This window comes from Rhincodon typus, chromosome 8 (assembly GCF_021869965.1).
Source record: "Rhincodon typus isolate 14 chromosome 8, sRhiTyp1.1, whole genome shotgun sequence".
NCBI lineage: Eukaryota > Metazoa > Chordata > Chondrichthyes > Orectolobiformes > Rhincodontidae > Rhincodon > Rhincodon typus.
The window spans coordinates 74,540,780-74,567,532 of record NC_063339.1 but is presented as its reverse complement, the minus strand read 5'-3'; the positions used below and the strand labels follow the sequence as shown (position 1 = coordinate 74,567,532).

Genomic DNA, 26,753 nt, shown 5'->3' with positions numbered 1-26,753 from the left:
AATGGCTTCAGCATTTGGTGATCTTGTAGGACTTATGACATCTCAACACAAAGAGCTCAGTGTCAGTTCATGTGCAGCACGGCATGTGTATAACCTACAAGTTGGAGACTTAATCATTGCTTAATGTTTCAGGTTTGAAAATTTAAAAATCCTCCTGAAATTTCCTCTCCCATTAGAAATGCTTTAGTGGCTGCTTTCTAGCAATGGCACCATGTGGTATAGTGGCCAGAATCCATTAACGCTACCTGCAGTGCAGTGCTGAGAAACATGACACAGTTTAGCGAGCTGCTGACAAACTATCATTTACAAAGTGGTGTCTGGTGTGTATAAAGTGCCATTAACAGTGACCAAAGTAGCTTGGATCCCACACCATAAATAATAGAAAACAAATCCATATTTTATTAGATGTGATATATATTGGGAAACAGGAACATCCAGGTTATTCCAAATTATTACTTTACATTGTGGTTACCAGCCTCACTGTGGAGAGATGTATCAGTGTTCTCCATTCTTTACACTCTGTTTGTTACAATTAATGAGGTAGAGTAAAACCTTTTGTCTGTGCTCACAACCACTATACAAACTGCTTACTACACAGCATGGACCTTGTGTTCCGGAGTTTCTGGTTACTGGCACCTTGTGTTGAAAGCTGCACGTGGAAGGCAGATGTAGCCGGAATGGTCATGCAGGGTGTTCCAGGTAGGATGCCAACAATTATCACTTAACCAGTCCAGCCGTTTTATTAAAACCATGACTTTGCTTTTATTCTTTTATGGGTTGTGAACCTTACTGGCGAGACCAGCATTTGTTGCCCACACCTATTTACCTTCCAGAAGGCAGTGATGAGCCACTTTCTTCAATCACTGGAAGGCACTTGATGCAGGTACACTCACAACACTGTCAGGAAAGGAGTTCCAAGATTTTGACCCAGTGACAGAGAAGGAACAGTGATCCATGTCTAAGACAGGACAGTGCATGGCACGAAGGAAAATTCTGATGATGGTGTTGGTCCCATAGATTATCTAGCCGGCAGAGACAGGTTTGGAAGGTGCTATGGAAGGATGGTTGGTGAGTTGCTGTTATGGATTATGGTTAATTGTGGGCATTTTGCAGTTTGTGTGCGGCCAATATTGAAGAAATATGCCGAATAACCGCTTCATTAGGCTACCTCCTAATGAACTAGGTTAAGTTGTCCAGAATGACATAAAATGCCTTGAAATGACCAAATGCACAATCTTCAAAGCCACACTACGATCTCCATTTGGGGAGCTGCAGATTTGAGTTCATTCTATGCCACCAGATTTATTCATTCCAGCTTTGGAAACAGATAAACACAAGGTCTGTTCTAGAAGAGGTTCTGAAGAAGGGTGACTGGACGCACTATATTAACTCTGATTTCTCTCCACAGATGCTGCCAGAAATGCTGAGATTTTCCAGCAATTTCTGTTTTTGTCTGGTCTAGAAACATTGATTCTGATTTACTAGCACATTATTAGTTATGAAGTGATTAGAAGTGAATTCCACATGTATGGCAACGATTTCCCCTTGGTAAATGGCACTGTCTCACCAAAACTAATGTGTAGTATTTACAGTGGCCACACGGTGATTAATCAGATATGTGGCTAAAAGCCCAGTTTATCCATGAACAGTATTTCTGACACAGTTTATCGTCTTTGCTGAATGTATATGGAGGTGTTCAGAAAATCTGGATGCAGATTTGTCTCTTCCTGACATCCCGGAAGTCTTGACTGGATAAATCACAGCGTATTCATTGTTTTAATCAGAGAGTCGAGGAACTGGAAGTAATTGTACTTGATGTCATACTCCATATCATACCAGAAATTCACTGAAACAGAAAAATTAAATCAAATTCTATACCGTGCTGATGCTAGCACTTTCTTTCAAATCAAAAGGCTGTATTTCTTCTCAATTCTGTCTTTCAAACAATCTGTCTTTCTTTTCTGCCTTCCTGAAGGTGCAGTTTCAGTCAAGTCTTGTTGAGGGTCTAAGTGAGACAGGAAATCCACCTGCAGAAGCAACCCCTTATTATGGGAGACTGTGCACCAGATTACCCAGCCACCCTCCTCAACATCTACCTTGTCAAGCATTGACAAAGTATATATATTTCAATCATATTCTTCTAAACAGCAGGGAATAAGGCCTGAAGTTTAATTTTTTTTTCTTCTTTATTCATTCATGGGATAAGGGCATCGCTGGCTAGGCAGCATTTATTGCCCATCAGGCAGTTAAGAGACAACCACATTGCCGTGGGTCTGAAGTCACATGTAGGCCAGACCAGGTAAAGATGGCAGTTTCCATCCCTAAAGGACATGAGTGAACCAGATGGGTTTTTCCCTGACAATCAGCAATGGATTCACAGTCATCATTAGATTCTTAATTCCAGATATTTATTGAATTCAAACTCTACCATCTGCCGTGGCAGGATTTGAACATGGGTCCCCAGAACATTACCTGGGTCTCTGGATTAACAGTCCAGTGATAATACCATTAGGCCGTTGCCTGCCCAAATAATCTCTTTTCATAGGACAATGCCCTCTTTCCAAGAATCACTCCAGGGAATCTTTGTTAGACTTCTTCTAATGCAAGTACACCTTTCCTTTGATAAGGAGGTTAGTTTCCTTATTCATCCCTAATTGCCTTCAAGAATGTTGCAGTTCTGCTTAATCATGTTACAACTTTCTCCCTAATGTCCATCAACACCAAATAGTCTGCAGCATTTCAAGGAGGCAGCTCACCACCACTTTCTCAAGGGCAACTAGGTGTGTGCAATAAATGCTGGCCCAGCCAACAATGCAACAATGAATGAAAAATAAAAACAGAATGCGCCCTATTATCATTATCCCCAACAACTGACTCCAGCAGTTCACCTACTATTGATGTCAAGGCTAACTGACCCACAGTTCCCTGTTTTCTCTCTATCTCCTTCCAATCTTTTGGGAATCGAAGGAATTCCAGAAAATCTTTTAAAACCCTAGGATGCAAGTCATCAGATTCAGCATATGTCGAGTCCTATTAATTTCCCTATTAGTTTTTACTCATTTCGTTAAGTTCCTCATTCTCGCTAGACCTTGGTTCCCCATTATTTCTAGAATGCTTTGAGTGTTCTACCATGAAGACAGATCAAGTATTTACTTCATGACTCTGCCAGTTCCTCCTTCTTACCTGCCCCAAGTGGATCTAGTTTGCTTTCACTAATCTCTACATTTCTGCTCTGTAGCATCCTTTTTGGTATTCACTATCTCATGATAGGTCAATGCCTGATGTTCTACATATTACCCTCTGAGACAAATCCCATTGATACTGTACCTGCAATGCAGCCATGTGACTGCTGGACATGATGGAACCATAGAGAAGGAAGGTACAGCATTTCGCCTGCTCTCACTGTGCAGTGGAGAGGCCTTGCATGAGAATATTCAGGATAACGACTGAGATCAGGATTCACGGGGTCAAGAGGAATCCAGGGTACCTGGTTTTGGGGAGGGAGGAAGAAGTCATTAGTTACATAAAAACACAGTAGGTGCCAACTTAATTACATCAGGCCACCACGTGAAGAACAATTGTCTCTCCAACGGTACCAGACAACAAATGATCGATTTGTTGTTCTGTAGGTAAATGTGGTATCTATCATGCAGATGAAAATCATACCAAAATCAGTCTTAAAATGCATAATCGGGTCATCTCTTCCCTGCTGGTGTTGATTGAGCGAGGATACCATAACATTTCAGTTGATATAATGGGATCTTTAATGCCCACCAGAGCAGGTAAACAAGGCATCGGTTTAAACTATCGATTGATGTACAGCAATGCAACAGTCCCTCAGTACTGCATTGGAATGTCAGCATAAAGTATATGTTGGAGAGAAACCCAAGCCTCAGAAGATAATTACAGTTAAGCTCAAATATCAGGCCTTCATATTGGAGACTCTTGGTAAACAGATATGAATTAAATTCCAGTGGTTGTATACAGCTCCCTAACGGCTTGCTAGGTTTAGCCTAGTTGATTACTGACCCATGCTGGCAAGAAGGTCACAGGTTTGATTCCTAATCGTTGCTGAATTAACTGATCTCACTTGGCCTTTGTGCCCCAGGAGGGGAGAAAAACTGAACCAGAGCTCCCACACTCCATGGTGATTCAGTTATCTCCTCTGAAGAAGGACATCAGGAGAGGGAAGGATTCAGATAGGCTGACTTAACCCTTGCAAGACTTCCTGTGGGAATAAACCAGCAAGAGTTGGGGCTGTCAAGCTAGAACGAGAGAAAGCGAGGGGTCAATATTAGGGGAAAGCATTAAAAAATAGTTTACAATGAAGTATCATTCTTTGGAGAGGTTTCTGTTGCTGCACACAATAGACCATTGAATCAGTCAACAATTGACTATAGGCACAGCACTTAAACAAGAACTTATCACAAAAGAATTGAAAATGAATGAATGGGAAGTGGCTGTTCCAAAGAAATTCTAAACAAGCAGCAAACAGGAAGGATTTTGTCTCATTATGATCTGATAGAAAGGGTATGAACAAGGAGATGTTCATTTCTTGCTGCTGCACACACTATCCAATTCTTCTCCTTTATCTGCTGCCTGGACATGGTCCATTTTATCACCAGCTGGCGAAGGTTCCAGTGGAGAATTGCCTATGCAGGAGTCACCCAGTTTCCATCAGGGGCCTGGGGTGAAGGGTGCAGAACATAATGATCCAGCGCAATTATAGACTGAGGTGGCTTGTGGACTGTTTATTTTGTGAAGCTGTGGAGTCCGTGTACCTTGTGTATGTTAGTTGTGAGAGACTGCACCCCTTGTGCACATCGGAGGATCTCCTCATGGGCCTGCTCCTGGGTCTGGTCAAAGTTGCCATCAACAGGTTCAGGTGCAGAGCATGGAGGGGTTCATAGCTCCTATCTGCCTGCCCCTCTTCCGCAATAGTGCTAGGATGTCGACCAACACCCTCAAAGCCTTTAGACAGAACAAGGCACTGGGGTGGGCGGGGAGCTTGGGGTGCATTATTTCCCCCTCCAACTCCATTTTAATTTAATCCCCTTCCTTGTTCCCTACCCTCCCTTTTTGTTGTTATTGCGCCTATTAAAATAACAATTTACTAGTGCCACAGTTATATGAAAAAAATCCCCTTCCAACGCCATTTGATTTAGCTCCCTTACACTCACCTTTGACAGTCTGCATTGCCCTTAACAGGCTTTGCGTGCAAATTATTCAAATGGAAACACCAGTGATTTACTGGAGGTGGTTGATAGATGGAAAAAAAATACCATAGGTGATTTGGTGATGGGGAAAAAAAATGTTCAGTTGTGTGCAAGAGGACTTCTCGATATACATATAAAACAAAAAAAAAATCACAGGATGGAGGGATTGTCTTATGAGCAAAAGCTAAACAAGTTGGGACTGTACTCGCTGGAGTTTAGAAGAGCCAGAGGTGATCTCTTTGAAACATACAAGATTCTTAAGGAGATTGACAGGTTAAATGCTGAGAGGATGTTTCCCCTCATGGGACAGTCTAGGGCCAGAGGCCAAAATCTCACAATAAAGGAGTGCCAATTTAAGACTGACATGAGGAGGAATTTCTTCACTAAGAGTTGAATATCTTCGGAAACTTCTTGCCACAGAGAGCTGTGGGAGCAGAGTCTTTGTGTATACTTAAGGTGAGATTGATAGATGCTTGATCAGTAAGGGAGTCAAGGGTTATGGGGAAAACACAGGAAAGTGGACGTAAGGAATGTCAGATCAGCCATGATCCTTTTGCAGGCTTAAGGAGTTCCTATTTCTTATGGTCTTAGATGATGAATTCAATGTTCTATGGTCTATTGAAATTTAGTGTAGGGATGACTGGGCCAAGGTTTGGTCCACTGGGATTCAGAAGAAAGGAGTGATGTGGAGACTGGATAGAGTGGTGCAGTCATTTACGAGATAGTCAGACATTGTGACGAGGCACTGTCTCTTGTTCCTTCAAGATAAAGATAACCACACTCATCATCTGGAGCATTTTGTTGGGTTCTAGTATATAGGGGATTGTTCAGGCTGATTTTCATTGCGGCAAATAGGACACAATAGCACTGATAATTGAGTTTTGGGATGAGTTGCCTAATCAGAAATTCCTCCCCTCATGTTTTCTCTCTGTCGTCGTCTGCACTTGCTTCCAAAGGAGACTGCACCATTTTTATTTGGTCATACCAGATGCAATGATCCTGGGACTGAAAGTTGGTATCAAAACTCCTAAAGTGAAGCCTTCAGATTGTCCTTGTAGGACTTCCTTTAAAGCACAGTCAGACTCAAGTTTTCCTTTGGTAAGTGAAAGTCAGGCATTCTGACCAGATGACCAGCTCAACTTTGTTGTGACTGTCTTATGACATGGATGCTTGGCATGCCTACTCAGGCAAGGCCTCAGTGTAAGGTTGCTTTAACATCTGACCTACTTTTGAAGGGATCGAAAGTGTAACTAAAGGTTGGGCTTCTTGGTATGAAACTAGTACACAATCTAAGTCTCATAAGCATAAAGCAGAGTGGACAGGACTATTGCTGTGTAAGTTTTCTGCTTGGTAGACAGGCTTGGTGACAGTTTTTGGTCATGGACTGAAATTTTGGGCTTGAGCTAGGGCTTACCTGGAGCAGGCTGGTACATTTCTTCAGTTTGAAATTGTTGAGGTATTAGTGGTGATCTTTCAGGAATCACTGGAGTCAGGGATGGTCCCAGTGACTGGAAAATGCTAATGCAAAACCCCTGTTTAAGAAGGGAGCGAGGCAGAAGACAGGAAACTATAGGCCGGTTAGCATGATTTGAGAGTCCATTATTAAGGATGAAATTGCAGAGTAATTGGAAGTGCATGGTAAAATGGCTGAGTCAGCACAGTTTCATTAAAGGGTCATCATGTCTGACAAATCTGTTAGAATTCTTTAAGAAGGTAACAAGCAAGTTAGACAAAGGAGAGCCAGTGGATGTCATGTATCTGGATTTCCAGAAGGCCTTTGACAAGGCACTGCATAGAAAGATAAATAAGATAAGAGCCCATGGCATTAGTGGCAAGGTACAGGCATGGATGGAGGATTGTCTAACTGGCAGAAGGCAGAGAGTAGGATGAAGGGGTCTTTTCAGGATGGCTGCCAGTGACCAGTAGAGTTCCACAGAGGTCCATCTTATACATTAATGATCTAGGCGAAGGAACTGAGGCCATTGTTACTAAGTTTGCGGAAGACATCAAGATACATGGAGGGGCAGGTAGTTTTGAGGAAGTGGGGGGGCTGCAGAAAGACTTGGACAGGCTAGGAGAGTCAGCAAAGAAGTGGCAGATGGAATACAATGTGATAAAGTGAGAGGTTATGCACTTTGGTTGGAAGAATAGAGGTGTAGGCTATTTTCTAAATGGGGAAAGGCTTCAGAAATCTGAGGCACAAAGGGAGTTGAGAGTCCTAGTTTAGAATTCTTTGCAGTTAACATGTAAGTTTACTTGGTGGTTTGGAAGGCAAATGCAATGTTAGCATTCATTTCAAGAGGGCTAGAATACAATGCAGGGATGTACTGCTGAGGCTATATAAGGCTCTGGTCAGACCACATCTAGAATATTGTAACCAGTTTTGGGTCTATATCTAAGGATGGATGCATTGGCATTGGAGAGGGTCCAGAGAAGGATCACAAGAATGATCCTGGGGGTGAAGGGCTTGTCATACGAGGACTCTGGGTATATACTTGGAGTTTAGAGGATGAGGTAGGGGTGTGTGTGTGTGTGGTCAGGGGAGTGGGGATGCGGAACTGAATGAAACTTACAGGAAACTGAGAAGCCTGGATACAGTAGATGTGGAGAAGATGTTTTCATTCATAGGAAAGGCTAAGACCTGAGGGCTCAGCCTCAGAGTCAAGGGACAACCCTTTAGAACTGAGATGAGGAGGAATTTCTTCAGCCAGAGGGTGGTTAATCTGTCTAAGTTATTGACACAGAGAGCTGTGGAAGTTAAGTCATTGATTGGTAAGAGGATCAAGGGATGGGGAAAAGGCAGGAGAATGGTGGAGAACACTCAATGGGCTGAATGGCCTAATTCTGCTCTTACGTCTTATGAATACAAGATGAAAGTTATTGCATCTATTAGAGAACAAATCTATGCTATATTGCACATCCAACTCTGAACTGGCAGCTCTTGCAGAGTTGCCAGCAAAACAAACTCTGAATAATGCCTTTGGAGACCTTGGTCTTGACCTGGGTTCTCACAGACTGAACAGCTTCCCAGCCATACCCTGTCTGATTTCAATACCGGGATCATCAAAGAGTGGCAGATGTTTGGAACTGTCTTCCTCAAATGGCAGTCGATGGTAATTCAAATTTAAATCCGAGATAGACAAATTTTATTGAGCAAGGGTATCAAGGGATATGGGCCCAAGGCAGGCATATGGAGTTAGACCACAGATCAGCCATGATCATATTGAATGGCGGAGAAGATTCGAGAGGGTGAATGGTCAACTCTTGTTCCTATGACTTGTGTTAAAGGTGTTGGGATAGAGATCCACATTTTGTTCTTGGTCTTTCTCCTGGAGCTGTCTAATTCCAAACACCATTAACAGCTTCAAGTAGGTTTAATATTTATAAGGATAAATTATAAATGCAAAGTAGTCTTGAAATAAATGCTGTAGTTACCCTCAACCTTTTATATTGTAACAATAGCCTTCATAAGTATATTATTCATTGTTACTGAGAGAGAGATCAGGAAGTGTGTAACCAGACAAGACAGTTGAGTTACCATGGAAACTTTCAGACCCAAAGCTGCAGGTTAAAATAAAAGGGTCCTGCATAAGTTTGACAATTCTGAAAAGCTGAAAACTCTATTTTAAAAGTTCTTTGGGTAACCAAGATGGGCTTCTCTTTTGCATACTCTCAAATAACACCTTTGCTTGCTTGAGCCACAGAGAGTTAAGAGTGCTTATTTCTCACAACATGCTATCTCTTGATGGTTTCTGCAACCACACCAACACTCTGGCAGCATATTCTGGCCAAGCTGTTGTAATAAGAGGTCCTGTAGGATTCTGTCTAAGATCTTGCTAAGGGATTGGACAGGAATTTGCATTTTTTAAAAATATGTCCATAGGATGCGAGTATTGCTGGCTAGACCAGCATTCATTGCCCATTCCTAATTGCGAGGGGAGTGGTGAACCATATTCTTGACACTATGCCTTAGTGCATACAGCAAGGGGCAGAAGGTATTTGGGGTGTGCAAATGATGAGTGGGGATGGCCCAATAGCACATGGAGGGGAAGTAAACAAAAACAGAGCATTTCATAAATGACTTTGATCCAATCTTGGTGCAGTAGTAATGAGTTTTAAAACAATGCAGTACAATGGCTCTACTTCATTCACATTAGCACAGTAGGCCTCACTGGCACATGCTGCATTGCAATTTTAACACTTCTACCACATTACAAGGAAGAAAGGATCATGAGGCTACAATAACCATCTGGGTACAGGTCCCTGCTGACAGGTCCCCATCTGCATTCAATAAAACAAAAGTAAAGTGATACAACATGTCATATTCTGAAACTTTTAGTCATGTTCAACTCTCACAAAATGATATTTGGTGATTATGAAGAGTATGAAGGACATGTCATGCTACTAGCACTACATAATAAATAAGTGGGGTTGCAGAGGCACTAAGCAAGGTTACCTTAGAACAGGAAAACGCCATTAGGCTGCATAAACTTCTTTTTTAAGAAAGGTCAATTCCAAATCTTTGTCATCTTGTTCAAACTTGCTCTGTGCAATGATGTACAAATCACTCACATTTAAACTCCCCTGTCATTTGGCTGTAAAATTCCTTCTGACTTCCTTTTTCACTCCTAGTTTCCTCGTGTTTCACCTGTATTTCCCTCCTTCACAATAACTAATTGAACAACCGATGAACTGGGCTGGCTCTGGCACCAAAAATAGCAGGCCTAATAAGAGTTAGTGAATCTGAACCCAAAAAGTCAGGTTTTGCTGGCTTTGGCTATTTCCTGACATATTTCTGTTCCATCTCAAGTGGAGAGAAAGTGGTGTTGAGATAGGATTCGCCATGATCATCCTCAATGGTGAAGCAGACTTGTAAGGGTATAAAGGCCTACTCCTGCTCCTAGTTTCTGTGAATGTTTCTTTGGTCCTTCGATGTCTATGTAAACAACACCCATGGTCACGACCACAATAAATTTGGATTGGTTGACTCCTAATGACTAAAGGAGCAGAAACTGACAGGGCCAGAGGCGGACATGTAAGCTTGGCATTTTTAGCACATGGTATCCCTGGAGTAGTTTTTCAAGTAATAATGAGGGGACACATTGTTGGTGCAGATACCCCATGACTGTTTTCACAATGGTTATCATTACAGCTTTGTCCAGTTGCAGTAACACAGCTTTACTGCTCCTAAAAGCTATAATTCACGAGGAATGCCTTAGTGCATACAGCAGGGGGCAGAAGGTATTTGGGGTGTGCAAATGATGAGTTGGGATGGCCCAATAGTGTCAGAAAGACAAAAATGTTGGGATTCAGAGTGTGGAGAGTCGACTAATTGCCGCCAACGCTGGGGAGCTTGTTGGGACTGGCCCACATGGAGTGCTATCCCAGCATTTATCTCATAGATTAAGCCTTTCTTGCCCCCTAGAGCCATGAAAAAAGCCAACAGACACGAGCAAAAAATAGAATGGCCTTTAAAATGAAGGCAAGAAGCCCCATTATAATATTTACTTGGCCAATTCACTTCCCAGTAGTGCATTGTTCTTCTGCCCCTCATCCTAACTGTGTTAAAACAGCAAGCGGAACAGGGTTGAGGCAATTGGATTCCTGTTTCAGATCAGTTTAGGATGGGACGCAAACATATTGAGCAAAATGTTTCATTTGGAACAAAAACTACCAGCAACTTAATAAGAAATAAACTTTGAAATATAGGCTGATTATCCTGTGCAATGGGATTCAATAGGTGTAACCTTATAATTTATCTCCAATCTGGGATTTAACCACTCCATCTAAGTTTAGGCTCCTCTGCTTATCAAAGTAAGTGTGAAAGGTAATATCTTGTGGAGTGACAAATATATGAAAATTGAAAAGAAATTGACTTTCCCAGAAAGGACTGTTTCGATCTTTATTACAAAATGTATTAATTATCTATAGTGTTAATTATAAATACACAAATATAAATCACAGAATGATGTGAATATTCTGTTCATAAATCTTACTCCTGTTATGGTTCTGTCACATTCCTTATCTAAAAACAGTATTGGACGTGCCCATATAAACTTTTACACGAAGAAAGCCATTTTTAAAGTTCTAACAATGATGGGTTTCTTGACCCCATCCCAACCTTGCTTAGGAACGCTGTTACGTGTATTCATTAAGTTAACCTGAGTGTTTTAATATCATAATTTAAGATTTCACTTTAAAGTATCAGTCTGACTACAAGCTCGGGCTTCATCTTTTAACCCAATTAAAGATCTTTCAGCCACATCTATGAATTCTGCCTTAATCTGTATCACAATGAAGCATCTTGACTGGGTCAATGTAATGTTATATTTCATACAGCAGGCACTCATGGAACCATTGAGTGAGATGATAAGTTTTGCTTAATGGTTTTCAAACAGAAGTTGGAGGCTTGGTTCCGCTTCAAGTGAACAGTTTCTGTAATGTGGTTCAGAGAAGACACTAAGCATAGACTAAAGCGTCTCTCAGCAAAACAGTAGACAGATGATAGGGGAGAGTCACAGTTGATTGATTTTGGCAATGACAGGTTATCGTTTACAAAGGGGATTGACAACAACTCAAAAGCCAGGTTCTCTCAAACAAAAAAAAAATGTTAAGTCACACTAGTGCCAGCAGATCACAGACTGCTCTCTCATGAGGCAGAAGCTACTGGTAGTGACTTAACTGGAGGAACACCATGTGTCAGGCAAGGGGAGAGACTGAGAAGGAGAGCTCTTCATGGTAACCTCAGACATGAATATTTAACCCATGCTGTTAGCGTCACTCTGCATCACAAACCAGACAGAATGGGAGTAGGGGGCAGCTACGTTTCTGCATTAATGGAAATTTAGCTGAAAAATACACAAATTTTCATAGAATTGTCTTTTTATCCCTTGTAATGGTTTTTATTTTACCTTCTCTGCCTTCTGTACATCTATCACATCAAAGGAACCATCTTCATTCACCTTATATGTTGCAGGCTGGAAGAATTCTGTAAAAACAACAGTCCTTAGTTTCAGTCACTAGCCCAAGTCCTAATGTTATATTAGTGCACAGCAAAACACCAGCAATGTCCCCATACGCAGTATTTACGCCAGTTTAAACTGCAGAACTATGGTGGGAGATAGGCATTGTTTCTCATTTGCTATTTATTGATTTTTCCAATTTCTGCTGTACCATGAGCAAGAACTGCTGACAAGAGAGGAGGGCAGTAAAAGTCCATCGAAAAGGAAAGACATCTGGGGAGAAACTGGATCATGTGCATGCTGTAGTGTCTGAGATAGTAAGCGTATTCCCTGGTGACTAGGAGGTCCTGTCTAAATGCTTAGCTGCAGATGGCTTGACAGTCTGGGCTTGACCAGTCAGCAGAATTAGCAGCTAGATGCTTCTGCTCAAAACAAAAACAAAAGAATATATGTTATTTGCCCACTGACTTTAATGTGGAAAATATAACCTGAGGAACTGTATGGAGATTAAAAGAAACAAAGTCTAAAGTTAGGAGCAGTGACCAAATGTTTGGTTGAAGAAGTGAGTTTTAAGGAGGGTCATAAAGCAGGTCAGGGAGGTGGAGGGTTTAAGAGAGGAGATCCTAGGAGTTAAGCCTTGGACGGCTGCCATTCAGTGGACAGAAGGGCAGGAAAACACATAATAGGCTAGAGTTGGAGAAATGCAGGGTTTTCAAAAGGTTTGAGGGCTGGGGAATGATATAGAGATGGAAGGAAAGCAAAGTCTTTAAGGAATCTGGACGGGACAAAGACATAAGGTATCGTGATTGTAACGTGATCAGCCAGGTGGATCTCACAGAACATGAGTTCCCTGATTGGGGCTGTTAATCTGGTCCAATCCGGGAGTCCTGGCTGACAGATAAAACAGGAGTGTTAGGGGTCCTGTTCATGCTGAGAGCTGACTCTGAGGGAGCTGGGTCAGTATCAAGGATGCTCCACGTATAAATAAAGGGTGACTTGGTGACGGGATATCGGCCTCTGTGGAGTTATTTCCTAGAGCAAGGGTTTGAGCAGCACTTGATTGAAACGGGGATGAGATTATACAATTGTATTGCTGAGTTGGAATAGTTTCAATAATTCTTGGAGACTGCTAGCTGTAATACACGAACTTTAGTATAACATATTTTCAATTATTAGAACACCCTCTTGCACAAGCTTCTTTCCATGCTAATGTCACTTGTTTTTCTCATATCACATGAGCTATGCCACTTCTTTCTACAACACCACCTTAGTCTAACATACTCCATAATATTCGCTCTCCCCAAGTCTGTTTTGACTTCAACTTTTTTGTTGTACATAGAAACTCAACGCTTCAGTTTCCTTATCACTCTGGACATTTTCACTGTTTTGAAGTTTGGAGAAAATGTAAGTTCTTTTTGTTCTCTTCAGTAAATGCTGTTTTGATTTTTCCCTCTATGTTGTCTTCTTGTTCTCTCTTCTCTCTCCTTTTTTTGGCATTCTAATCTTCTCTTACACTCTAAGTATTAAGGTGCATACTAATCTATCATACCACACATTTCTCTTGCTTGTAGGGTGTAAGGCATTTTCACTCTGCTGTTGGCCCTCTGGATATTGTTAAACACAAATAAAAACAAAATTCTGCAGATGCTGGAGATCTGAACATAGAACAGTAGAGCACAGGAACAGGCCATTGGCCCACCGTGATGCTGTCCTAAACTAAACCCATCTTGCCTGTTCATGTGTCCGTATCCCTCTATTCTCTGCTTAGACAGTGTCTGTCTAAATGCCTCTTAAAACTGTGTGATGATATCAACTTCTACCACCTCCCCTGGCAGCATGCTCCAAGCACCTACCACCCTCTCTGTAAAATAAAACTTTCCTTGCACATCTCCTTTAAACTTTTATCTCTCACCTTTAAACCTATGCCCCCTTGTATTTGACATTACCACCCTGGGGAAAGGGACTCCAACTGTCCATCCTATCCATGCCCCTGATAATTTCATATACTTGTATCAGGTTCCCCCCCACCTCAGCCTCCAACACTCTAGATCTGAAATAAAAACAAAACGCTGGAGAGTCTCAGCAGGTCATGTAGCACCTACTCAGAGAGAAACAGTTAATGCTTTGAGTCGAATGTGACTCTTCTTTAGAACTGTTAAACAGAAGATGAGCTAGCAACTGGCTTGGAATGAACTGCTTCTGTCCTATTGCTGCAACATCTCTAACTTTCACTGTTATTCAATTGCAACCAAAGCTATTTTATTTCTCTATATTTTACCCTGTTCCATTTGGATAACATAAGATCTCAGGTCTGGTGTTGCTTTTGCTTTCTGACAACAATCGCACTATTTGACCTGCTCTCTCATACTTTCTATTAGTCCATGACTTTGATCAACAAATGTGAAAGGCTAAAAATCTGAGTTTGCAACCTTCTTCTCATGAATAACTTGATGGAGCCAATCCGCTCTGCAAATGCGAGGATTTGTATCTCATGACACTAACTGAAATCCTCATTCTTTCTCCATAATGCTGACACTGCTCTCAGCTGTCCCATTAACATGGGGAAATCTCAGTGAACTTGTTCCAAGTCTTGGAAAGTTAGTCAAATGTTGTCATGATATCAGGAATCCTTTGGACTGTAATGATTTCTTTCAATGATATTATCACTGCTTCTGAAGTGTGACCATGTAACTGTTTTTCTTAATCCACCTCAAGCATTAATCTATTATTATGAACATTTTTTTCTTATTATTCAGATAAATCCAATCCTAACCATCCCCAGGACATATAGAAAAACATGATGATACTGGTGGTTATTTTGATTTCTGTCTATGTATTGAAACGTTAATACATCTGGAAATAATTCCTCGTAATGACTTCAAGAGGCCCATCCACCATGCTCTGGTTCTGCGCATGGTAATACCTTCATGATCCTGATGTAGATACTGTAAGCTTTCAAATCTCAATATTCGTGGGATTTTTTTTTTAAAATCACAATATACTATCAAGTCCTCAATCACTGTCTGATGTGCTCTCTGCTTGAACTATGGTTTTAGTATACAGCAACACAGTACATGTTGGCCATCCTCTAAAATAAGATTCCCCGATCAACTCAGATTCCTCATTAGATTTTTAAACCTCCAAGTTCATTCAATCTTTATTTAGTTGCCAGTATTGAATGGAATGCCATTACAGCAAACTCCTACCACAAAGTCAGTATCATATTTTTCTGGATTCCCTGTTTCAAAGTTTTGACCATGTATCATTTTCCTTGCATATATATATATATGTATCAAACCTTCATTTGAACTGTTGAATTCTTGATGGCTTGGTTGTGAGCTCTTTTGAATTCAGTTGAGACACCAGAAGTTTGTGGTCTGTTTCAATTGTAATGTAAAGATCGAGACGTGTTCAACAAATTTCTTGTACACACACATTACTGCTAACGCTTCCTTTTCTCTGCATCTGTTAATTGTGATGTGTAATTGTCTTAGTTTTCCATTACTTTGTACATGAAGTATTATTGTTCCCAGTCCTGTTGAGGACGTGTCTGCTGCTATTATTGTACAGGGATCTTTGATTTGCAAACACTTGTACTTAAGAAAGAACATGATACATTGTCGAACATTGTGCTTCAACTTGTACACGGACTCCAGAACAGACCTTGAGTACAGCCAATATATAATTCACCGTTATAAAGTGCTAATGTTTCTGATAGCAGTAATCTCTTTTTGCTGTTTTTGCAAATGATTTTCTGACATGCTTCTTCTCAATACCATTCAGTCTCGGAGTAACAACTGGACTCATTGGGCTCAAGTTATTTTCCTAGAAATTTTGCCACTGGATCCACTGAGAATCATTGTTGCTCTGCGATTGTCCTTGGAGATGGAAATTATTTCCTAACTCTGATCTTCAATGGATAACCTTAATTACTGATGCATTTACAATGTCACCAAAAACTTTGATTGCTGGTTGTGCAAACTCACAGTTAATGCTGAGTGTAAATCCTGCCTTTTGTATGCTTCTCAGCATGGCTTCCACTCAGGTCATGCTCATGCATCAATACATCCAAGTGGTAAGACATTTTGTCCAAGTCCTCTAAAAAATTTGACACTCTCCTTTGAAAGATCTCTGGTGCTGATATTATTCCAAAGGGTGACCTGTTAAAACAGAATTTTCTCAGTGGTGCTGTGAAAGTTGAAAGAAACTCAGATTCCTCTTCCTGCAATACAACTAGAATCTGCTGTTACTGTCTAGTTTAGAGAATATTGAGGTCTTCCCTACTTTTGCTAAACTCTCACCCACTGATCCACTGAATGGATTTCTGCTTGGCTTTGGAACCAATGCTACCCCACCCGAATACCAAGTTGTTAGGAATTTTACAGGTGAAGTGACTCCTTGTTTGATCACTGAGTCTTACCTTTGGAAATAAAGAGTGAGCAAACTTCCAGCAGTATGCAAGCATATTGGTTTCCCTTCTGGACTTAATTACTAAATATGCTGTTTCACTAGCTTCCAAATCCTGTGAATAACTTCAGAAATTCAGGCTCCTGATTGGCTGCCCCTTCATTTCTTCTACTCTGTAAAGTTCCATGTATGCCTTTCTGCTGAAGTGTGAACTTTGATCTTGAATTATGTACAGTACTTCGGTAAATACTTTCTCTGTGTTTTAAAGAAGGTGTTATAGTTTTCCCAGAACCTTCAGCTCTATTCCTCCTGGTCACTGTAGATGCTTTCAGGATGGTCGAAGTACTCTCATGTTTAACCATAGTTGAGCGTCTCATGACAATGCTGTCACTTTACAAATTTTATTTTGTCCTGGGTTTGTTTTTTGAACAGAGCTTGTCAAGGCAGTGGCATCAAATTGGCTACTGAAAACAGCTTAAGTAAACAACTTAGGAGATGTGCAGGTTTTTTTTTAAAAGGAGTTGGAACAATGGAAGCAGCTTGAATGGGAGCAGCCAACTCTCTCAGACCAGGCTTTCTACTTTTTTTTTTAGCTGTAGCAGTCAGAAACCGTTTGGAGTCTCAGTAGACTGGAAGCTTCAGTGAATGATTCCTGGCTGCTACTTCCTCTAGAATTTCTCTTGATGCTTTTTCCCTCCTGGATTGGAGAGCTGCATGTAAGAATCTGTGTCTGAATTTGCCTTTTTGCCAAGGTGGTGTTTATGGAATGTCACTATATTGGAATAGTTCATTAGTAATAGGTACTGTATCTATTATCCAGTTAAGTTATTCTATGTTCCTCTTTCTTTTGTTTGTATTTAGCAATAGCATTTAAATAAATTGTTTTGCTTAATGTTGAGTAGCTTGACCAGTCCCATCACATCTGGAATATGCACGTCATATTTACCTTTAAAATAAGAAAAAGTTAGAGTCTAGGCGACCTTCTTAAAATATTTTGAGGGGGTCTGGTCTGGTCCATAATAGTCTGAAAGAATCGAAACTGCTACTCCAATACTTAACTTAAAGGGAGCCCTGTGATGTTGTACCAAAATCGCTGCCATCCAATAATTTCCACATTTTTCTTTAGTCTTTGCTAAGGGTAGCTCAATATCTTGTCATACTTCTTGAACTGAATACTTTTAAAGTTTATTCCCTAAGTGTTCGGCCTGTGTTTTTTTTAAAACTGTGATTTACAGCCTGAAAATGCCACATATTTTTGTGCGAATGGTAGTGGGTATTTTTGGCCAGATAATTTCCATGCCCATGTAATCCTCTTCAACACCTGCAACAGTTAATCCTAAATGCCACTATTAATTTTCAGGCCACATGTCTCCTTTTCTCACTTTTCCCTTTCTTTTAAAACGTCTGTATAATTCAACTGTATCTATTACTTTGGGATTTAGGGTTTCTCTCTTTCTCTCTCTTCTGATTACTGATAGGCAAACTTAGATCAGATGGCAGAACCTATGTAATTGCCCACATCACTGCATACTGACCTGCTCTCACTCTGACTTCACTGATGCAGAGTGAAATGAAGTGAATATCTTGCACCACTTTAGCCACTTTCTGCCTGATTAAGTCTTGAAATTTTCTGAAAACTCTCTACTAGAGATTTTTCACTTGCAACCATACATTACTGTGCTGTTGGGTTGGAGTTATTTTACTAACGCTTGAAGATTGCCAACTAACGATCACTAATTTCACTATAAAATAGTTACAGTTAAGAACACTCCCTTGTACTAATTTCTTTCCATGCTACTTTCTCTTAGACATTCCAATCACACCTGTATGACACTTACTTCGATGGCAGCACAGACTGTTACAGTTATCACTTGACAAGACTTAGTCTAATGTACTGCATTATACTGTAGAGCTGTGCAATATTATGGATGCTCTATGTGATAGAGATATTATTGGATTAAAAGCACAACTTCAGATTCAAAAACCCATTGAAATTACAAGCAGTTTGCTTCGGCCTGACAGAGGGTACTGCTCTGTGGAGGGGCCAAGGCCACTGTCAGTCCTCCCAACATTTAGCTGAAAAAAAAACTGCAACATATTCAAATCTGGATGCTGGACAAGCAGTTCATGGATGCAGCGCTGGGATCAAGAGGCATTGCGAGAGATTAAATTGGTGTTGCCAGCATAGGCATTAAGCTTGACCCCACATCTTCTGCAAAATGTGCAGCATTTAGACAAGGAAGAGGAAGAAAGAGCAGATACTTGATGTTCTTTAGAGGCAATGGTGAAGAGGCAGGAAGGGAAGCCATTACTGCAGATGTAGAATTAATTATCTTTTTCAGGCAAGTACCACTGAGCTGGAGGACAGAGGAAAGAATGCAATGTTGGAAACCACACAGAGGTTGAAGAAGGATGTTTTAGTTTTCTTTCCTTAGATTAAGGGAATTTCAGTGTGTGGCAATGACGGAAACCTGACTGAACCATTCAATGATGAAAATACAGAATGCATTGAGCATGGATCTGAGAAGTAATAACACGTTCAAGGACTTCTGGGGCAACAGCAGCTGGAAGCAGGGTTCACTACTGCAGCAAGGACAAGTGGGTCAAAGCTTTTGGCATTTTTTAAAAGGACTGGTGCATGACAGCAGAAAAGAAAGAAAGGTAACCTGAGGTGACAGAATCACTGACTATGTTAGCTAGTATGGGGGAAAGGAAGTTGATTTCAGTGTTCAAATTACTGGGAATGGTTTAATGTGAATGCACAGCTAATCAATGCTACATTTTCATCAAAGAAAGTTTGATGAAACAATGAAAACCAACTTAATTCCATATCTATTTCTAGCTTGCTATTAATTAGCAGCATGGTATCTTGGAATGGGACTATCAATGCATACTAAATAATGAACTGTTCTATCCAGTGGCCCAGACCGACTAATCTCATTTGTTTTGCAGCTCGATTATAAAGATGTTCAGAGGTAAGGGACAATGCTGTGAAAGCCTGACCTACCATACGGGATAAAGGGCCTGTCAGTGGGAGGGAGGAGGATAAAATGCTTCTCTCCAGAAACCACGCAGTACAGGTTCTCATAGTGATCTTTATGCACTGAAATAAAGTTTAGAAATAAGAGTCAGTAAAATGGCACAAAGGAAATTGGGAAATCCAGTGCAGACACATCAAGCAATGGATATAATCACAACCAGTTACAGACTCCCCCAACACAGAATACACACAGTGAGTCAATTATCCAGGGATGCTTACTTACTAATATGGCAATATTTTATATATCCACGTATATCAGTGAAAATCTTACTTATGATATGGATTTCCTATAGATAAATAATAACCTGCATTTATGTACCACCTCAAACATAGTGTAATGTTCCAAAGTGCTCCACAGGAACAATTGTTGAGCAATAGCAGACACAGAACACCCTCCCCACCCCAAATTAGGGGACAGTAAGATATTTGGCCAACGGTTTGTCCCAAGAAGTAGGTTAAGAAATGTCTTGAAAGAAGAGAGGCAGAAAGGGGTAAAGAGGAAATTCCAGAGTTGAGGACTGCAAAAGCTGAAGTGACAAGTTTCTCCAATGGTGGAGCAATTAAAATTCAGGGATTCTCAGGAATTGCAGGTGACGGGTATCTTGGAAAAAGTGAAGGACGTTACAGAGATCCAGAGGAGTGAATCCATGAAAGGTTTTGAAAACCAGGATGAGAATTTTAGAATTGCGCCGGAACCTAATGCAGATCAGCAACCACCTGGGTGATAGATAAATGGAACATGTTGTGAATTAAGAATACAAGGAGGAGGGGGTTGAAGCAGCTCAAGTTCATATGGGTTCAAACATGGCAGGCTGCTCAGGAGTGCACTGGAATAGTCAAGTCTAGAGGTAAAAATTAAAAGGATGAATGTTTCAGGGGCAGATGAGATGAGGTAGGGGCAGAGTCTGGCATTGTTACACAAGTGTAGTTTTGGTGGTGAAGCAAAGATGTGGTTGGAAATACACTTGGGGAGGCAACGGTCTAGTGGAATTATCACTGGATTGTCAATCCAGCAACCCAGGTAGTATCTGGGGACCCAGTTTCAAATCTCACCATGGCAGACAGTGCAATTTGAATTCGATAAAAATCTGGAATTAAGAGTCTAAAGATAACCATGAACCCATTGTCAATTGTTTTAAAAACCCATCTGGTTAACTAATGTTCTTTAGGGAAGGAAACTGTCATCCTTACCTGGCCTACATGTGGCTCCAGATCCACAGCAATGTGGTTGACTTTTAACTGCCCCCTGGATAATTATAGATGGGCAAAAAACACAGGCTTCGCCAGCAATGCCCTCATGCCATCAATAAATATAAAAAACAACTTCTAGGGCATGTCTGGTTCATCTGCAGATACTTGGCATAGAGAGGGATAGAATAAAAGACTAAGGCACAGAGCTTATAACGGAAACCAAAGACAATGTTTTCCAGAACCGAAGAATCATAGAATGCCTACAGTCTGCACCGACCTTCAAAAGCATCCCACCCTGTCCCCATAACCCTGTATTTAAGGTTTCTGCTCTTGCAAGACAAGGTGTCAGTCACGTAGCATAATATGTCATGGAAAATGGGAGGGTTTGGGAAGTGGTAAGGCAGAGTTAAATATCCCATGCACTTGGAACCTGATATAAGCATCCTGTCACGAGTCAGATAAATATTTATAATGAGTAAACTGCCAGGCAAGCATTCTATAATTGGAATACAGTCCATAAATATTTTGATGGAAAAATGGTTAATCAATAGTAATCTGACTTTCTCAGTAATTCCCCTTCCCTCAGTACCCTTGTGTTACTGATTGTGCCTCTGCTGATGTTAATCCAGTTCTCTTCCACCATCATCTCTATGTGAGAGTAGATCTTTCAGCATATATTCCTGATGAGAGACTGAGAGGGTTGCATTCCTATCAAGGAGCTGTGAGGATATAACTCTCTATACACTGGCTTAAATGGCCTGAGTATCCACAAATCTAATTTGTACTGCTGACACTCCTTGCCACTAAGGCATGCCTGGAAGATGATTCTTTATTTCTGTACTGAAATTAAGAGTAAACCACAGGTACTTTATAATCAGGTCATAGTCATATAGTTGTACAACACAGAAACAGACCCTTTGGTTCAACTCGTCCATGTCAACCAGATATCCTAAATTAATCTATTCCCCTTTGCCAGCATTTGGTCCATATCCCTCTAACCCTTCCTATTTATGTACCCATCCAGATGCCTTTTAAATGTTATAATTGTACCCGCCTCCACCACTTCCTCTGGCAGCTCATTCCATACACGCACCACCCTCTGCGTGAAAAAGTTGCCCCTTAGGTCCCTTTTATATCTTTCCCCTCCTACCTTTAACCTGTGCCCTAGTTTTAGACTCCCCTACACCGGGAAAAAGACCTCGGCTATTCACCCTATCTATGTCCCTCATGATTTTGTAAACCTCTAGTCACCCTCTCTGACGGTCCAGGGAAAATACCCCTGACCCTCAAACCGGATCAACTGGCTGTGCAGCAATATTTGAGTTATTGAAACCAATTTACACTCTGTCCATGGGAGGATAATTCATAAAACTGAGCAAACTAACCTTGTTACATAACAACACTGTGATGGGTCACTGCAGATCATTGATTGGGAATGTCATTGCATGTCACGAGACACCAGGAAACAAAGCAGAAGCCCATTGTGCGTTATGCCACACAAAATGTCAGGACAAGTGTGCAAGCACAGGGCTAGATGTATGGACAATACTTGTGAATCAAGACCCACAAAACTCAGGATCTGCAGTGCAGTTGTGTCTCTGGAGATTAAATGATAACCAGAGATAGGTTTAGCTGCTCCTCCCAATGTTACCTTCAAAAAACAAAACACAGAAGGTCGTCTCTCTTTCACAGGTCAGTTGGCATGACCCCGTTCCCCAACTCTTCACTGTCCAAACACCTTATTTACATGAATAAGGAGCTTGAGTTACTTACAGGAAGTTACTGCAGCTGACTCCCCCAGCCAGAAATTTACAGCATCAGGCATCTTCCCTAAAACAAAAGGAGAGAAAATAAATGGTCTGACAGCAAAAGAATAAGAACACAGACCATTAAAGAGTGATCGGATACTTGCTGGTCCATCCACCACGAAACCAGATCATTTCCATTTCGCCCGCATCCCTCCAAATGATGCCAATCAAAGGTAGGCACCTATTTATTTTTCTGGAGCCAGCAGGAGAGGAGGTGGGTCACATGCCTTTGGAGGGGTACGCCTTATTGCAACTCCAGATTCACAGAGGGCTACCTTGGGACACATGAGCTCTGCAGCAGTCCCCAGCCTGACCTGAAGTCTGGTCGGGAGCATGGGCAGATTCCACCTTCACATTTCAGCAACAGCAACCAGCATATCAGGGTCCCACAGTGAAACTCCCGCCATCAGTACCTGCAGCACTTAACACCCACAAAGACAGCACCCTCACAACTGTGACCATTTTAACCACAGGAGAACGTAACTGGAACAGGTTTTGAGAAAAGGAGAGAACTTTAACTCGTCATTTCTATGACCGTCAACGTGAGCTAATTAGCATTGAGTTGCTGACGTGCGCGATGTAAATGAGGTAAGCTGTGCCCACCACTCTTCACTCACCTAGCGCCTCACTCATCCACGCGATGTGGGGATCTATGTCCTGCAGGAGCTGAGGGAATTCCTCTGTCAGGTTTGAGCACTGCTTCTGCACGTAGAACACACCGCTCGCAGCCCGCTTCCTCTCGATGATGTCCAGGAAGTCCTCAAATGGCATTTGCCGTTCCTCGGGCATCACGAACCGACCCTCGTACACAGCATCAGCATACCCATTGGGGGTCACCGCCACACTCACCCTGCGCTTTCCAACCACCTTTCTGAAAGTGAAATATCCCAACGTTACCACAACAACCTGCACTTATACAGCATCTTTGACATAGCAAAATGTTCCAAAGTGCTTAATAAGAGCGATAGCAAACAACATTTGCCACTATGTCACATAATGAGATCTTAGAATAGGAAGAGATTTTAAGAGGCACCTGAAGGGAAGGTAGAATGAGGTCCAGGGATGAAGTTGAGAACTTGACAGTATTAGGCAAGAACTTTCAAAAGTTGACCGAGGGCAGATATTCGCAGGTAAGTGGACGGCTGGAAAGTGGGAAGCCTTCAAAAATGAGATAATGAGAGTCCACAGACAGTACATTCCTGTTAGGGTGGAAGGCAAGGCTGGTAGGTGTAGGAAACGTTGGACGACTAGAGAAATTGAGGTTCTGGTCAAGAAAAAGAAGAATGCATAGCAGGGATCCAGTAAACCCTGGAGGAGTATAAAGCCAGTAGGCGTATATTTAAGACGGAAATCAGGACGGCAAAAAGGGAACATGAGATAGCTCTGACGAATAGGGTTCAGGAAAATTGAAAGGGTTTCTACAAATACATTAAGGGCAAAAGAGTGACGAGGGAGAAAATAGGGCCGATTAAAGATCAGCAAGGCTGCCTATGGGTGGAACCTCTGGAGATGGGTGAGATTCTAAACAAGTATTTTGCATCAGTCTTTACTATGGAGAAGTGTATGGAAGATAGAGAACGTGGGGAAATAAATAGCAACATCTTGAAAAGTGTCCTTATTACAGAAGAGGCGGTGCTGGAAGTCTTGAAATGTATAAATGTGGATAAATCCCTGGGACCAATCAGGTATACTCTAGGACTTTGCGAGAAGGCAGGGAAGTGATTGTTGGGCCCCTTGCTGAGATATTTGTATCACCGATAGCCACAGATGAATTGCCGGAAGACTTGAGGTTGGCTAACGTGGTGCCATTATTTAAGAAAGGTGGTAAGTAAAAACCAGGGAACTTATGACTGGTGAGCCTGACATTGATGATGGGCAGGTTGTTGGAGGGGCTTGAGGGACAGGATTTACGCGTAGTTGGAAAGGCAATGACTGAATAGAGATAGTCAACGTAGCTGTGCATGGGAAATTGTGCCTCACTAACTTGATTCAGTTTTTTGAAGAAGTAACGAAAAGGATTGAAGAAAGCAGAATGCAGGGTGATGGACGTGATCTATATGGACTTCAGTAAGGTGTTCAACAAGTTTCCTCATGGTAGACTGGTTAGCAAGGTTAGATCAAATGGAATACAGGGAGAACTAGCTATTTGGATACAGAACTGGCTCGAAGGTAGGAGATAGAGGGTGATGGTGGGGGGAGTTGCTTTTCGGACTGGAGGCCTGTGACCAGCGTTTTGCTGCAAGTATTGGTGCTGGATCCAATGCTTTTTGCCATTATATCAATGATTTGGATGTGAATATAGGAGGTATGGTTAGTAAGTTTGCAGATGACACCAAAATGTAGTGGGGATAGCAAAGGAAGTTACCTCAGAGTAGAACAGGACCTTAATCAGATGGGCTGAGGAGTGGCAGGTGGAGTTTAATGTAGATAAATGTGAGGTACTACGTTTTGGTAGGGCAAATCAGGGCAGGACTTATACAGTTAATGGTAAGATCCTGGGGAGCGTTTGGGGACTTTGGAGTGCAGATTTATAGTTCCTTGAAAGTGGAGTCACAGGTAGACAGGATAGTGAAGGCGGCATTTGGTATGCTTGCCTTTATTGTTAAGTGCATTGAGTATCAGAGTTGGGAGGTCATGTTGCAGCTGTACAGTACATTGGTTAGGCTACTTTAGGAATACTGCATTCAATTCTGGTCTCCCTGCTATAGGAAAGATGTTAAACTTGAAAAAGTTCAGAAGAGATTTACAAGGATGTTGCCAGGGTTGGAGGATTTGAGCTGTAGGGAGAGGCTGAACAGGCTGGGGCTATTTTTGCTGGAGTTTCAGAGGTTGAAGGATGACACTTTTATAAAATATGCATAAAATGAATAGTCAAACTCTTTTCTCCAGCATGGGGAGTCCAAAACTAGAGGAGAAACCTGGAGTCAGAGACAACACAGTATGGAGCTGGAGGAAAACAGCAGGCCAGGCAGCAGAGAAGCAGGAACAAGGGTCCTGACCCGAAATGTCAATTTTCCTGCTCCTCTGATGCTGCCTGACCTGCTGTGTTCCTCCAGCTCCATACTGTGTTGTGCAAAACTGGAGGACATAGGTTTAAGGTGAGAGGGGAAAGATTTAAAAGAAACTTTTTCACATAGAGGGTGGTGCGTATATGGAACGATCTGTCAGAGGAGGTGGAGGCTGGTACAATTACAACATTTAAAAGGCATCTGGATGGGTAAATGAATAGGAAGGGTTTAGAGGGATATTGTCCAAATGCTGGCAAACAGGACTAGATTAATTTAGGATATCTGGTCGGCACGGACGAGTTGGACAAAAGGGTCTGTTTCTGTGCTGTACATCTCTTTGACTCTCTAATTGCTCAAGGCTTAAGACAGTTGAAAGCATGGCCACCTATGGGTGGGCTGGAATTTATTGCTCATCCTTAATTGTCCAGAGAGGTGGTGGTGAGCTGCCTTCTTGAATTGCTGCAGTCCGTTTGGTGTAAGTAGACAGACTCATAATGCTGTTAAGGAAGGGAGTTCCAGGCTTTTGACTCAGCAACACTAAAGGAACAGCAATATATTTCTAAGTCAGGATGGTGTGAGGCTTGCATTCGGTGGTATTGCCACATATCTGTCCAAGAATCACAGAACCCCGACAGTGCAGAAAGCCCCAGCCTCCTTCCCTTTCCCTGTAACCCCACATTTCCCATGGCTAATCCACCTTGTCTGCACGTCCCTGGAAACGATATGACAATTTCCCATGGTCAATCCACCTAACCTGCACATCTTTGGACTGTGGCAGGAAACTGGAGCACCCAGAGGAAACCCATGCAGACACAGGGAGAATGTGCAAACTCCACACAGACAGTTGTCCGAGCCTGGAATTGAACCCGGATGCCTGTAGCTGTGAGGCAGCAGTGCTAACCACTGTGCCAATGTGCTGCCAATGTTGGTGATTGTGGGTTGGAAAGGTGCTTTATTTGCAGAGCGGAGACTTGGTGAATATCTACAGTGCATCTTGTAGATGGTGCACACTGCTGCTACCGAACATCAGTGGACGTTTGTGGATGGGGCACAATGCTTTGTCCTGGATGGTGTCAAGCTGCAATGCAGGCACGTGGAGAAATGAAAAACAAGCAGTGTTA

At 41.8% G+C, this 26,753-nt stretch overlaps 1 protein-coding gene across 1 annotated transcript in view; it reads right to left on the bottom strand.

Moving 5' to 3' along the window:
• Positions 1–376: 376 nt before the first annotated feature.
• Positions 377–26,753, bottom strand: part of jmjd7 (jumonji domain containing 7) — a 35,742-nt gene continuing 9,365 nt past the window's right edge. Inside the window, exons 2-7 of the mRNA XM_048600464.1 lie at positions 23,242–23,530; positions 22,590–22,646; positions 19,593–19,688; positions 12,128–12,204; positions 3,328–3,487; positions 377–1,846 (exon numbers count right to left, since the gene is read on the bottom strand). Of these exons, the coding sequence (XP_048456421.1) occupies positions 1,758–1,846; positions 3,328–3,487; positions 12,128–12,204; positions 19,593–19,688; positions 22,590–22,646; positions 23,242–23,530 (768 nt within the window). The 3' untranslated portion in view covers positions 377–1,757. The remainder of the gene's footprint in view (positions 1,847–3,327; positions 3,488–12,127; positions 12,205–19,592; positions 19,689–22,589; positions 22,647–23,241; positions 23,531–26,753) is intronic.